We start from the raw sequence: 12,848 nt of genomic DNA, 5'->3' as shown, positions 1-12,848 counted from the left end.
AAGACACAGAAAGGACACTTGCATGTGGACACCCTTCATTTCAACAGGAAACTGTAAGCCAAGACCATTTGTGCTCAACATTTCTGACTTTAAGCCTGTACATCAAAGGGTTTAGCTTCCCTCGTTCTTATTTACCAAACCAGTATTATGGGAATTGAATCTGATTCTTTATTGCAGTTTCCTATGGCACAAAATGTGCATGAACACTTGGTCTCAGGATATACTTATGTGTTATGCTCTTCCTAACCTTTGAACCAACTGGTAGAGTCTGGCAGAGGTCTCCAAAAGATACATGCTTCTGCAAACTGCTTGGTTCTGCTGGAACAATTTCTACTTTGTGATGCAGCAGCTGTCACGCTGCTGCTGAAGCACTCTACAGTTGCATAGCTCTTAAGAGGAAGAGGGAGGGATAGAGACAAGAGAATTTTTAATATAATTCTTTTAAAAAGTGAAGACATATCCTAGTCTCCTTCAATTTGGTGTTAACTTCACTGCCAAACTTGTTATATGGGAGCCTTTAACTCATAATCAAAAGTTAACTTCCTCTACGTCTAAAAATTGTTCTAGATAACACTGATACTAACTAAAGTTGATTTGACAATGGAGATGCCAAGAACTTTAAATCAGTTTAGAATGTTAGGGTTGAGGCTATTATATATAATATATATATATGCAGACACAGTGCGTGAGAACTATGAGAAACTTACCTTCAGTGGATTGCAAGGTAGACCCTATAAATGGGGCTTCTTGCATCATTTTGGTAAAGCCCCTAATAGACCAGGTGGATGCTGCAGTGCCACTCAGTGTCCAGCCACAAGGACCTTCTTCAAAAGAACAATGTGAGCCCTCTGGAAGACTGTCTGCAAGGGACAACATGAAAAACCAAGGAAATAGAAGAAATCTGATTATGGAAGAAAACAAACACCAGCAAAACTCAGAACTCATTGTGGTTCCCTAAGTTACACAACTTCCAGCACACAGTCTTTCAATGACAAAATATTATCACGACTCATTTATTTATATCCATGGAGTCACCATCAAATATTTGTATCTGGAAATATTACAGACCTTGCAGCTCTTTCCTGCTGTAGATACTGAAGAACACCTCCCACGGTCTCAGGAGTGGTAAATCACTGTCATACATTTTTAAAGGCCACTGCTGTATGTGAAACTGCAGATATCACAAGGGTTTCTATGTCCAGGTAAAAGGTTGACTATTGACAAACTATTTTAGATCTCTGCCACTGTACTTGCAACAAAGCTAAAAGATGCTTTTTACTACCACTTCTGCTTAATCAGGAGATTTTTCCATCATGATATGCAACATGAGCTCAGAATTGGGATCCTGGAAGGTCAGATTTATGACTGATCATGCTGGAGATGGCACTAGAATGATGATCAGTGCCTTCACCTGCAGGCAGGTTCAGAAGGAATTCCTCAGCCCGCTGCAGATGTATAAATAAGGTTTTGCCTTTCTCTGAAAAAGCAGTAAATACAAAAGACAGATCATTGAGCTCTGCAACATAAAAAAAAAAAAAAAAGTCCCAAGTCCGTATTATCCTATAGAGGATGAATTTTCAAAGAGACTCTTGACACTCAATTTACATACACAGGCTAAATTAATTCAGAGGGCAAAAAAATGAATTCATCTACAGATGGAATCAATTTAACTTATTTTTCATTCTATATTAATTCTCCTGATAGGTTGAAAATTCCCATGAAGTGGTATGCCACATACTCACCACACCTCACCCCTCCCCTTTCTTTGGCAGGGCAATCACTGATGAATTCACAGATTTGTAAGTGGCTGACACAGCCTCCAAGAAGGCAGGGGAAGGTGGAGCCTTTTTCATATATAGAAAGATCTTGGTTTTCTTTATCTAAAGGAAAAAAAGAAAACAGAAAAAAGCCCAGAGGTGAGGTAGCAGAATGTCTAAAGCAGGGTTTTGGACGGGATGAGTCTTCAGCCTTCACATGTATGACCTCAGAAAGTATTCTTGGGAATAAACTATTCTCACCTTATGTCAGGGGATAACTAATTCCTATGCTGCTGGCATATTTCTATCCTGGCTCCATGGAATCGAGACCATTAAGTGTGCTACTTCCCCTGCAGGTTGGCTTACTGTGCAGAAATTTCATTCATGCACCCTTATTAGTCTAGTCAGCTGTATTCTAGGACATTTGACTTTACTGCACAGGTACTCAGCAACTGATTTGTACACAATTTATAAGTCTGATATTTCCTGAAATCATCACTCCTAATGTACCTAGCCTGCATTGTGGATCTGTGCATGTAGACAGAACATGCCTAGGACTTCTAGACCTGAGCCCCATTAACAGAGCTCTGCACAGAAGTTCCACTGGGACTGCTCTGAAAAAAAATGCACAAATTAGGTAACCACAGAAAGAAAAGGATATATCTGCAGAAATCAAGGTATGTGGTCTGGGATAGTATTTCTCCATGGCATTGTGTTGTGCTGCATACCTTTATCAGCTTATTTAGGGACAGTTTGGGAGCAGTTAGTATAGCATTTCAAGCTGTATACAAGCCCTCAAAAACTCTGTAACTGTCAAAAACATTGCATTAAAAATATACTATTGGCTAAAAATATTAATGACTACAAAAAAAATTAAATCTCTAATACAAGCAAAAATGATACATTATAAAACAGCTCTGTGAAACCAGTATTCTCTTGGATATATTTACATTCAAAGCTTTTCTAAACTGTCTGTAAAACAGAAGCAACAGCATTATATTAATGCATGAAAACCAGGAAGTGAAGATGATTATGTCTTTAACTTGCAGGCTGCCTGTGCCAACAGGCTTCCAAGAAGTCTAAATGACATCAGCAAAGGTTCTGCACAGGTAATGAGGACCATTGCATGACATCAGCAAGCGGGCTGTAAATGCCAGGTAAAATTGAGCACTTCCAAGCTGAACACTCAACACTTTAGTGAAAATAATTACATTCTAATTACTCTCATTTTATACAGAAGTTCTCAGCCTGGCAGTAACAAGCAGATCCCATAGAGTACAGATCAACGTTTCTTTTCCTTATAGATCTGGACCATGGAACCACAGTATAGAAAACGCTTTGGTGACACTGTAAAGCATTTTGTTATTACTTAAGAAAGAAAAATATTAAAATAATCTAGACAAATACTTTTGTCCATCCCTGCTGCTGGATGCACTCTAAAAATTACACAAAGCAAATCCAAAAAGCAGAGTGGATTACTGATATCAGTTTTATAATTCTGAACTTCAACTCTGCTTCAGAGCACATGTACATGTGTTTGCATAAATAAAACACAAGCATATATGACGCTTGATAGGTAAAACATTGCAAGAAACCCTGGGAATAATTCAGCTATTATTTATCTCCCATCCAGCCTACTCCCAGACCACAGTCACCAATTTTGGTGAAGAAGATGCTCATTTTTTTGACTGCATTTGGTTATTCCAAACCTGACTATACTGGAACATACCACGAAAGCAATTCCTGAGCTGCAAGGAGCCCACTGCCAGCAGTCCAGCCTCTCGTGCTCCGCAGTTTGAATACAGCAAGGTGATTTTAAAAGGTCTTTCTATTTGCCCAATCTGGGCCATCAGTAATTTCCATTTCCTGGAAGGCAACAAAGAGCTATCAGACATGGGCAGAGTACACTGGAGTCCAAGGAGTCCCAGGACTAAAGACTCTGCACTATATCAAATGGAAGTGATAACATTCATATGGGAACAGGCTGATGAACGTAAACTCCAGCATAACAAACAGTTGTTCACAGAAAACAAGTGGTGTTCAGCCTGACAAAGTTTATACCGAGTTTTCTCTGCTGCCGATCCTATTTCTGCTCTTGATGATGAAAACATCCAATCTTTCCCAAGGATTCTCAAGTCAAAAAGATGCTGAAATTATTACTAGTTTTGGACAACCTCCTCATCCCCAATATGTGCCTTACACAGGTAAGCACATATACGCAGCACAAACCTCGATCTCCTCAAGCAAACATGATGTTTTATGTTCTGGAAGAAGCAGCCAGTAAACATCTGGCCACAAAGGTTTCTTGGCTGTATGAACTCCAAGAACCCTTTTCTGTGTATTCTCAGTCTAATCTCTTAGTTTGAAAAGGAAATATGCACCCAGAAAGGAAGGCGAATAAGAAAAACGGTGTTCCAGAAAACACAAATTGCTCTGGGAATTTGCATTTCCCCATAGGACAAATGCCATAACCCCTAAAGAGCAGAGGTTTTTAAACTGTGAAATGCCTGTGGCAGCTCAGAGAAAGAGAGATGACCCGATGCAACTCTAATTTTAAAGACAATTAGGCATCAAAAGCTATAGAGAAATACCAAATAGGAATTCTCAAAGCACCTCACTCAAATTGGTCTGATACGAGTCAGGGTATCCATGTATTATTAAAAAAAAAAAAAAGGATCATTAACACTATATTTTTTAAAAAACTGTCCTTCCATTTCATGTTAATAAGGCAATAAGAGACAGTTGAATGTTTATGTCATTATCTTGTATCGGGTGGGGGTTTTGTAGGAAGGATAGCAACAGAGGAATCCTTGCTCTGAGCTCTCTTCTGAAAAGGATACCAGACATACAAATTTGTCTGAATCCCATACATTGCTGATGTTGCTGCTGACACCCTGGACAAGTGACTCTAAGCCAATGCCAGTGGAGTGAAAAGGAGACAATAGCTGCTGGCAGGAGGTCAGGCCACTGTGTCAAGATGTGTTGCTATGGCTCTGCTCCTAGTAGTACTTTTTCATTCGGGAAATGCCTTCAGCTGTCATGCAATAACCATATTTTCTTTTCCAACACCACAAACAGATTAGAAGGCAACTGCCGGAGGACAAATGTATGTCTACTGAACACGACGGAACCACAGACCACCTAATCTGCAATCTGCAAAAAAAAGCAAAGGTAACTTGGATTGTTTATCACCTTTTCCACTTTTGCTTGCCATCAATTATCCACCTAATTCTTTCTTCTTGCCAGAAATCAACCGTATTCTCTTTTCTGGTGAGAATTTGTTACTATCCGTTCCCACGGCCTCTTCCCATCTTCCACTTTCAGTCTTGTACGCATGCACAAAACCCCACAGATATCATAGACTCAGCTGAAGTTGAGCCATCTCTTATAAAAATTACCCTGTTTCTCATGCTTCCTGTTCCATCATATCATATTCAAAATTTCAGTATAATTTAATTCAGCTTCAGAAGTCTCCAGCACTGGGACACTTATAAATATACACTTTCTGCCCTGCTGTGGCACAGCATCCAACAGCATTCAGCACTGACCCATAGCCCCCAACTTCCACTATCTTACTCAGCTTTGCATCCTGTCAGCCACAAAAAACAACAAGTTTTAATCAAACCGGTTCAATGAGACACTGAGGATATGGACAGCTTTTAAATCTTTTGAGTTTATCTATTAAGCATGCTAGAGCTTTCAAGCACTGAGACATAGTTCTGCTGCCTCCATCAAGCTACAGTCTATCCCCTAGCTGAGACACCACTGCATCACCAATGTTATCATATCCCCGAGGGCAGGAACCTTCAGCACTCAGCCTCTAATTCACAGCCTCTGTTGGATTTTATGGTAGTGACTAAAGTGATTACTGCCCCACAGCTGCAAACAATGACCTGTTTAGCGGCTTCACCTTAATCCTACATGGTTTATGAGCCAGATACTTTGGATGTTTCAGTTTAAAGCTCATGTATCAAAATAAATGAAAACTCCTGGCAGTCTAAGTCCATATATGTCTGAAATGTCACAGCTGAGAAAAAGACATACTACCATTACGCCATCTCTGCTGAAGAACTGTGGCTTCTAGTAGAAGAGTATGCCCAATATCTTAAACGACCACATGGGCAAACTGGCAGCTTTTTAGCTCTTTTGAGTCAGAGCCCTTAAGTCCATTGAAACATTGCAGTACCGCACTGAAGAATCTCTAATATTGAAATTTGACTCCATTCATACTACCACAGCCAAATTTGGCAAGCACCCAGAGTCCACAAAAATGACAAGCAGCTTTGCATGACATATAATACTTTGGTGTACAGATTCTCATAACCAGTCAGGTATTTCCTCTTAGAGACACCCTCCAAACTAAGATCCAACTGCAGCAAGTTTTCTAATTTTGTAAATAATGCATCCTCTTTGCTTGTTCTCGGTATCCAAACACAGGCTAGTCAGAGCCAATTTGATTTTCTTAATGGAATCAGGAATGAAGCCCATTGTCGATCTAGCAGAAGATGGATCATTGTAGCAAGCTTTCAGAAAAGCACGGCTTGGCAATACCTTTACTATTGATTTTATGTCAAGTCAGATCTCAATTAACAAGATAATGTTACTCTTCCAAATTCAAATGTTAAAACTGCTCTTTATGTATGATGTGGCTGCCAGAGTCTGACACCATTATGAGAAATTTGTAAGGATATAAAGGAGTTGCAAGCAACCTGATGCCCAATGCAAAAGAATTCAAGACTCACTATGCAAACCTGTGATTTTAACTTTTGATTTTTATTTTCAGCATTAGCCTCTCAGTCTCTTCTGCTGAACAAAAGCCTTCCTTCCTCCTTACCAATCATTACTGTGCAATGCCTTCCCATCTCTAACAAAGGGAAGTGATTATGAATTTGAAGAAAGACTACAGTGAAAAGTTCAATAAAATGGAACAGGAAAATTGAAAAACTTTCTGAGTTAGGTGAACTCACTACACAGGTTATTGCAAAAAGGTATGTTAAACGATTGTAGGCTCAGTTAGTGAACACACAAGTTAGAAGAGATTACTTTTTATATGTATAAAAAGTTGTTTGCTCCATATCTTCACAAGTATGCAGTTCAAACCTCTAGACTTAAGAAAGAGACCAAAGAGCAGAACATATGCCTCCTCTCTTGCCCTCACCAACCAGCTAGAGAGTGAAGATCTTACCTACTACTGCCAGTGCATTTTTGGGTGCAATTTTGACAGAAGCATGAGGAGCAGTAATTCATACTCCCAGATTAGCATTCAAAATGCTAGTCTTATACAACAGCTAGACAGCTTCTCATTTTTCTAGTTACATTTTTTAATCAAAGTAGCTGTGCTCATTGTTGTTAGTATGTATTAAGCATTTTCTGAGGACGCTTACCAGACCACTCTTTTTCAAAGGTTTATGTACTAGGACACCTGATTCAATAATTCCCAACAACTTTAATCTTTTCTGTATGTTCAGATCAGCTATATGGCAATGCTTCCATGTATGATCCATAGCAGAAGTTAAATAACTCCTGTGGACAATAACAAACAGATTTGATGGTAGAGAGGAAGTCTCAAAGATGGTAAGTTTCTACAAGTCTCTTGGAAGCTAGCAGGGCATTTTAACGCACTTCTGCCCCTCTTCAAAGGGAAGACTGGAAAAATTAAGCAATGATCCTTGTGTGTGTAGTTGGCTAACTGATCATCTATCCATGAACTTAGCCTCAAAATTGTTGCTTTTTGGTGGAGACTATCACAGCCAATGCCTTGCATTTCAGAAGGAAAAATGAACACAATAAACCTAGCCTATTGAGCACTCCTCTGCCACTGAAGAGGCCAAAATTATCCCTGTCCCAAAGGAGCTTTTTCATTTTTTTTGGAGTGTGTGCATTTACAGTTGTAAGAAACAAACTCCTTCCTGAAATAATTGTGGCCAACAAGAAACACATGCCTGTGAAACCACTCAGAACCAAAGCACACAGGACTTGGAAGAATTTTCAGCTGTGATTGCTTTTGGTTCTGTGTAGTAAAGAGGGAAAAAGGTGGGATAAGCAAAATAGTCAGAAAGACAACAGACACAGGGTGAGCAAGCATCATAACTGAAATCCTGAAAAAATGAAGATAGCTTTCTGAGCCAAGCACCAGATGAAAAGGGCTTGGACTTTCAAGCAAAGCTACAGGCTGTTGACGTTTGATCCCTCTGAGATCATGGGAAACATAATTTTACGTATTTTTTGTAAATATACAGAATTACGAACATCTCACTCCCTCAGAAGTTTTCTCTCTAATGGTAGTAACTCAGAATACTCACGCTGGGGAGTATATAATAACAATAAAATAGTATGTGTTTGCCCTACTTGTCTGGAGGACTCAGTACCTGGAGATTCAGCTGTTCCTGTCTTCATGTGTGTCTAAAGTGCATGCATGAGAAAATGAGTGGCAGCTTCAACACTACAAATTTGATGATAAATCTTAGCTGTCAGTTATGTGGATGGGAGAGTAACTTTCTCTCATGACACATATTTAAGCTTTTGGAAACTGCATGATTGATGTATCCTGATGAAGGATGAAACAAGAGCAGGAGAAGATCTCTAGGACCAGAAATAAGAGAGTTCACTGAAGTGGTCTGGTGCAGCTAGATTTTATGATGAAGTATAGCTTGATTTTAGGATGGCAGAAGGGAATAAAGCAGGATTTTCTGGAGTGTCTGGTAATCTGAAAAAATTACACTTTTTTCTGTACCTAAGTATCTATTCTGACATCAAGACAATTCCTTCACAGTGATCGTCAGAGAGTAAACTATGTACTACACACAGGCATCTACCTCAAGTTCATTTACTTGTTATCCTCCTTGTTTCACTCCTAATTGTGCAGCACTGTTTGGTTAACACACAAAAGCTTTTAGAACTCCCACTCCATTTGCAAAGCCACTTTTGGAAAGCTGGAACACTTCAGGATAGTCTCTGTTCTTGGCAACTAGAATTGTTAAAATCTTAATCAGGGGAGAACGTTCATCTTCGATCATCTGTCTAGTAGGAAGCAGCTCAGTCACTATGTAAAAGTAAATTTTGTTCTGCTTACATACAGATTTTCCTGGAATTGTGCAGAGATTTTGAAAAGTTTCCCTGTAAAAGGTGTGTGTGTTGGGGGGGGGAGGCTTTGTCACCTTCCATCTGTAAGTCCTTAAAACTAAAGTCTCTGGGCTTATCAGTGCCTCATTTTGCTCACCAAGGAAAAGTAATACCAATGTCTATGATGACTTCCAGTGGAGCTAAATCTGTTCAAATGTATGTAAATGCCACCATGTTCAAAGAGAGACGATGATCTTAATTTCATGTAGAACTGTTTTACAGTGCTCAAATAAGCTGCTAAACAACATTTACGATCCATTCTAGGGACATTGCAGTGATAGCGATGGTACCTGTTCCGGGCAGGCAGGTACATCAGACGGGTTTCATACAAGATAACGCATGGGAATGGAGCTGTGGCGTTAGCTGCTTATGCCAGAAAAGGGTGGTCAAATGCTAAAAGCAGAAAGGTTATAGGTATGAAAAGGATGTTAGAAATTGACCCCAGAAAAGGGGTCAAGATTCCTTATGAAATTGGCAAGAAGAAGGGGGAAAGAGTAGCCAGGAAGGAAGTGAGCAACAGCTAAAAGCAGGAGAGAGGGGGATCTAAAAGGAAATAAATAAGTTGTTTTAGTCAAACTCTGCTATCTTTGGCTGACCAGGAGTCTTGACTGCACAATCCCATGGCAGCCTGGGGAGTGCCAAGGAATTCAAAGAAAACAAGAACTGGGATCTATTGCTTTAATTCTCCATGGGAGTCAGTCAGGTGATGGAAACAAAGAGCCCTGTTGTGTGCCTGATGCAGGTTCTTACAAGGCAGATTGCTGCAAAGGAAGAAAAAGCTTGTAGAAAATGTCCCCCCCCCCCCCCAAAAAAAAAAAAAAAAAAAAGTGCCATGTGGATTTTTCTCCTTCTTTTCTGTTGTAAGTCATTTCCTTTGCCCATTTCCCTCCTTACTGCCTTCTGCTACACGCAGGAATGAGAAAGTCAAACATGGGGGTGACCAAAGAGAAAAAAATGCAGGATAGATCTAGGGTTGCTAGGGTTGCTGCATTTTTTTTTTTTTTTGTCTTCCTTTCTTCCTGCCTCTAGCCTCTGTTTGTCCTCTCCCTGAACTCTGCAAATGAACCAAATGTGAATGTTCCTGAACTTTGTAGACATTAGGAGGAAGAAATTCACAATAGGTAAAATTAACCCTACCTCAAAATGAGAAATGGGACCCTTGTAACTCTGAGAGTATCCATTGAATACTGAGAGCAATCAGTCATTTGCCAAGGCAGTCTCAGGGCTGAGTGCATTTTAGACCTATAATCCTAGCATCAGTGAGAGGGTCAACCACTGACCCTGTCTAATCTGAGGGAAGAACTCTTAATCAAATATATTCTTTGCGAAGGGGACACACAAAACTTGTATCTGCTACAGACATCCTGTTAGGGAGCTGCAAATTTTGATTCTGACAGTCCTACTTTCTTTTTCTGGTGCAACAGAAGCAATAATTTCAAGAAGGGAGAAGATATGTGTAAACAGTGGCCTGAAGGGACTCCACCCTACCCTGCAGTTCAAATTAAACAGCTGCAAATTGATTGTCTTACCCGGTATCCTCCTCATGGCCGACTCTCAGAGGAATTATTGTATTTCTGTTTGTCTCCACATGTCTGATTTCAACTGTGAACCTCTGGAGGAGAGGAACAGTATCCTGTGAATATATGGCCAGTTCCAGGAAGCAAGAGTCCAAGCTCCCATGCAGGACAGGGCTATGCAGGCTGAACTCACATCTGTCTGGGAGCCTACTGGTATTCAGGAGGAAAATGTCTCCTGTGAGAAAGAGAGAGAGAGAGAGAGAGAGAAAAAAAGAGGGAGAGAAAGACAGACAGACAGTGTGGATGGAAGAGAGATTATAAGAGGAAAATAGATAGGATTGGGTTGAGGAAAGAAATCATGAGAAGAAAGGAGAGGAACATCCACAAAAAGTAAAAATAATAGAAAGAATAGCAGATAAAGTAAAAATGAAGGAAATAAGAAGTGATGAGTGATGGAAGGAATTAGGAGAGGAAAAACAAAACAAAGCAGAGTGAAGGCATATCCAGCAAAACAAAAGGCAACAACTGCAAATCAGACAGCAAACATGAAGAGCCAGCCCTCTCTAGCAAAGGACTGAGTTTCTTAAGAAATATCCAGTCTCTGCAGGCAAAAGTAGCTTATGATAAAGTAGATACAAAAGAAGTATATAAAGGGTCTGGCTGTATGTGTGGTACGTATATGCACTACCCAGGTAGTACCCAGATATAACTTGTATGTTATATGGCTCTCAGTGACTGATTCTCTTGGGCACAGACACTGCACAGATGAGTCACATACCAGAACCAGCATATGGCAGTATTGTCACTGACGCACAACCAATTCCTGCTGCCACCACCCCAGAGCTATTACAGGTGCTGGGGGAAAGCAGAAGTCCTTTCCACAGAGGCAATCGTAATTCTGCCTACCTTCAATGTCTCCACTTGAGGAGCTGTTCTCCAGAAGCAGCTGCTGCCTCTCCTGAGACACTAGGACACCAATTGAAGATAACACCCAGTCTGGTTTTCCAAAATCGTCTGTAGACATCACCCAGGAGCAGCTTGAGCCGATGATGCATGAGGTTTCTGTTATGAGAAACCAAAGATTTCATTGGGTGTGGCCTTCCCCAGTTCAAAGATGGGGGTCAGACTGGAACATGAATGAGCAGATTTACAGTGTATGGGGCCAATTTTTCAAAAAAATTGAAGAGTTGAAAGGAAGAAAGAACATTTGTCTTGTGCAATAACAAAGAGTCTCACCCAGGCAGGTGAAGGAACATTCAGAAGGAAAAATAACCCTGTAAAATCTTAGCAGGTGTAAATCAACCCCCAACTGATTTACCCACCAGTTGATCTCCCACCAGTACTACGTGAATTTGCATCAGCGGAAGATCTGGCCCACATGTACTTGAAATCCTGAATATCTCCCAGTGCAGCAACGGTATTGCAACTGCATGGATTTAGCATTTTGGCAGAGAGAAACAAGGGAAACTCTGAGGTTAACCCTCTCTCAGCAATAGGAAGAGTTCAAAAGGGTCTCGAGCAGAGCAACTGAGCAAGGTAGGCTATATATATTTCTTTTTCTTTAAGCAATTATGGTCTCCTGTAGTGGAATAGACAAGAACGCCCTCCTAACAAACCCCAGAGTCCATTCGCAGCACTGAAAACACTAGATCATCCTGGCCAGAATTTTCTATAACCAGCGTATTATGAACGAGACAAAAAGTAATTCACTGTTCTCTCATCAATCTAATATAAGCTCCCTGAAGGGATATCAGCTGCACAAAGCCCTCCCACACAGCATAGGGCTGAATACATACGGTAGGCTGATATTAACTTTTGTCATATTTATTTTCAGTAGTAATAATAATATCACAGTAGTAACTGGAGGACCCCCAGGCAATAGACAGAAACAGTAAGAGACCAAACATTCCTATCTGCGATCCTGACAATTCAGAGGATTCAGACCTTGCCAACTTTAATGACACAACATTTAACTTTTGGTAGAGAACAGGTCTAAGGAATAGGATTAAGATTAGTGATATAACAAGGACAGGTGGCTGCCCAGGCAACACAGGCAGGGCAGAATTCAAAACATAAAAACCTCCAGAAGATTGGTCATACTTTAACTGCCAGTGAAAACTGTAATGGAAGTTCCCTTTTAGTCAAGGTAAAATCATGCCTCTTTAGTGTTGTAAATAAGTTTTCCCAATTTTTTGAAGTTAATTGTAACTACATTTTTAAAAAACATCACTCAGTGTGCAGAGGTAAGAGAAACACAGGACATTGTGGGGCTGCATATCACTGGGGTTGGAACAGGCTGTGACTCTGGCCCAAACACACATCCTCTTCCAGTTGCAGCTGTACAGCATCGCCTTCTTGCCACTGGAGGTTATTTCCTCTCTCACCCTACCAGCTGAGCCATCACCTCAATAGTTTTCCCTGACCACCTCATTAAACTGAGGCAGGTTAGCGT

General features: G+C 40.4%; 1 protein-coding gene across 1 annotated transcript in view; it reads right to left on the bottom strand.

Moving 5' to 3' along the window:
• The window catches only part of LTK (leukocyte receptor tyrosine kinase), a 98,811-nt gene that overhangs the window by 41,692 nt on the left and 44,271 nt on the right, over window positions 1–12,848 (bottom strand). Inside the window, exons 3-8 of the mRNA XM_062576268.1 lie at window positions 11,303–11,458; window positions 10,409–10,631; window positions 6,107–6,109; window positions 3,487–3,623; window positions 1,743–1,880; window positions 708–860 (exon numbers count right to left, since the gene is read on the bottom strand). Coding sequence (XP_062432252.1) covers window positions 708–860; window positions 1,743–1,880; window positions 3,487–3,623; window positions 6,107–6,109; window positions 10,409–10,631; window positions 11,303–11,458 — 810 coding nt within the window. The remainder of the gene's footprint in view (window positions 1–707; window positions 861–1,742; window positions 1,881–3,486; window positions 3,624–6,106; window positions 6,110–10,408; window positions 10,632–11,302; window positions 11,459–12,848) is intronic.

Source organism: Rhea pennata, chromosome 5, assembly GCF_028389875.1.
Source record: "Rhea pennata isolate bPtePen1 chromosome 5, bPtePen1.pri, whole genome shotgun sequence".
In the NCBI taxonomy this organism is placed as follows: domain Eukaryota; kingdom Metazoa; phylum Chordata; class Aves; order Rheiformes; family Rheidae; genus Rhea; species Rhea pennata.
The sequence above is the reverse complement of the archived record's forward strand: the minus strand, read 5'-3'. Positions and strand labels throughout refer to the sequence as shown.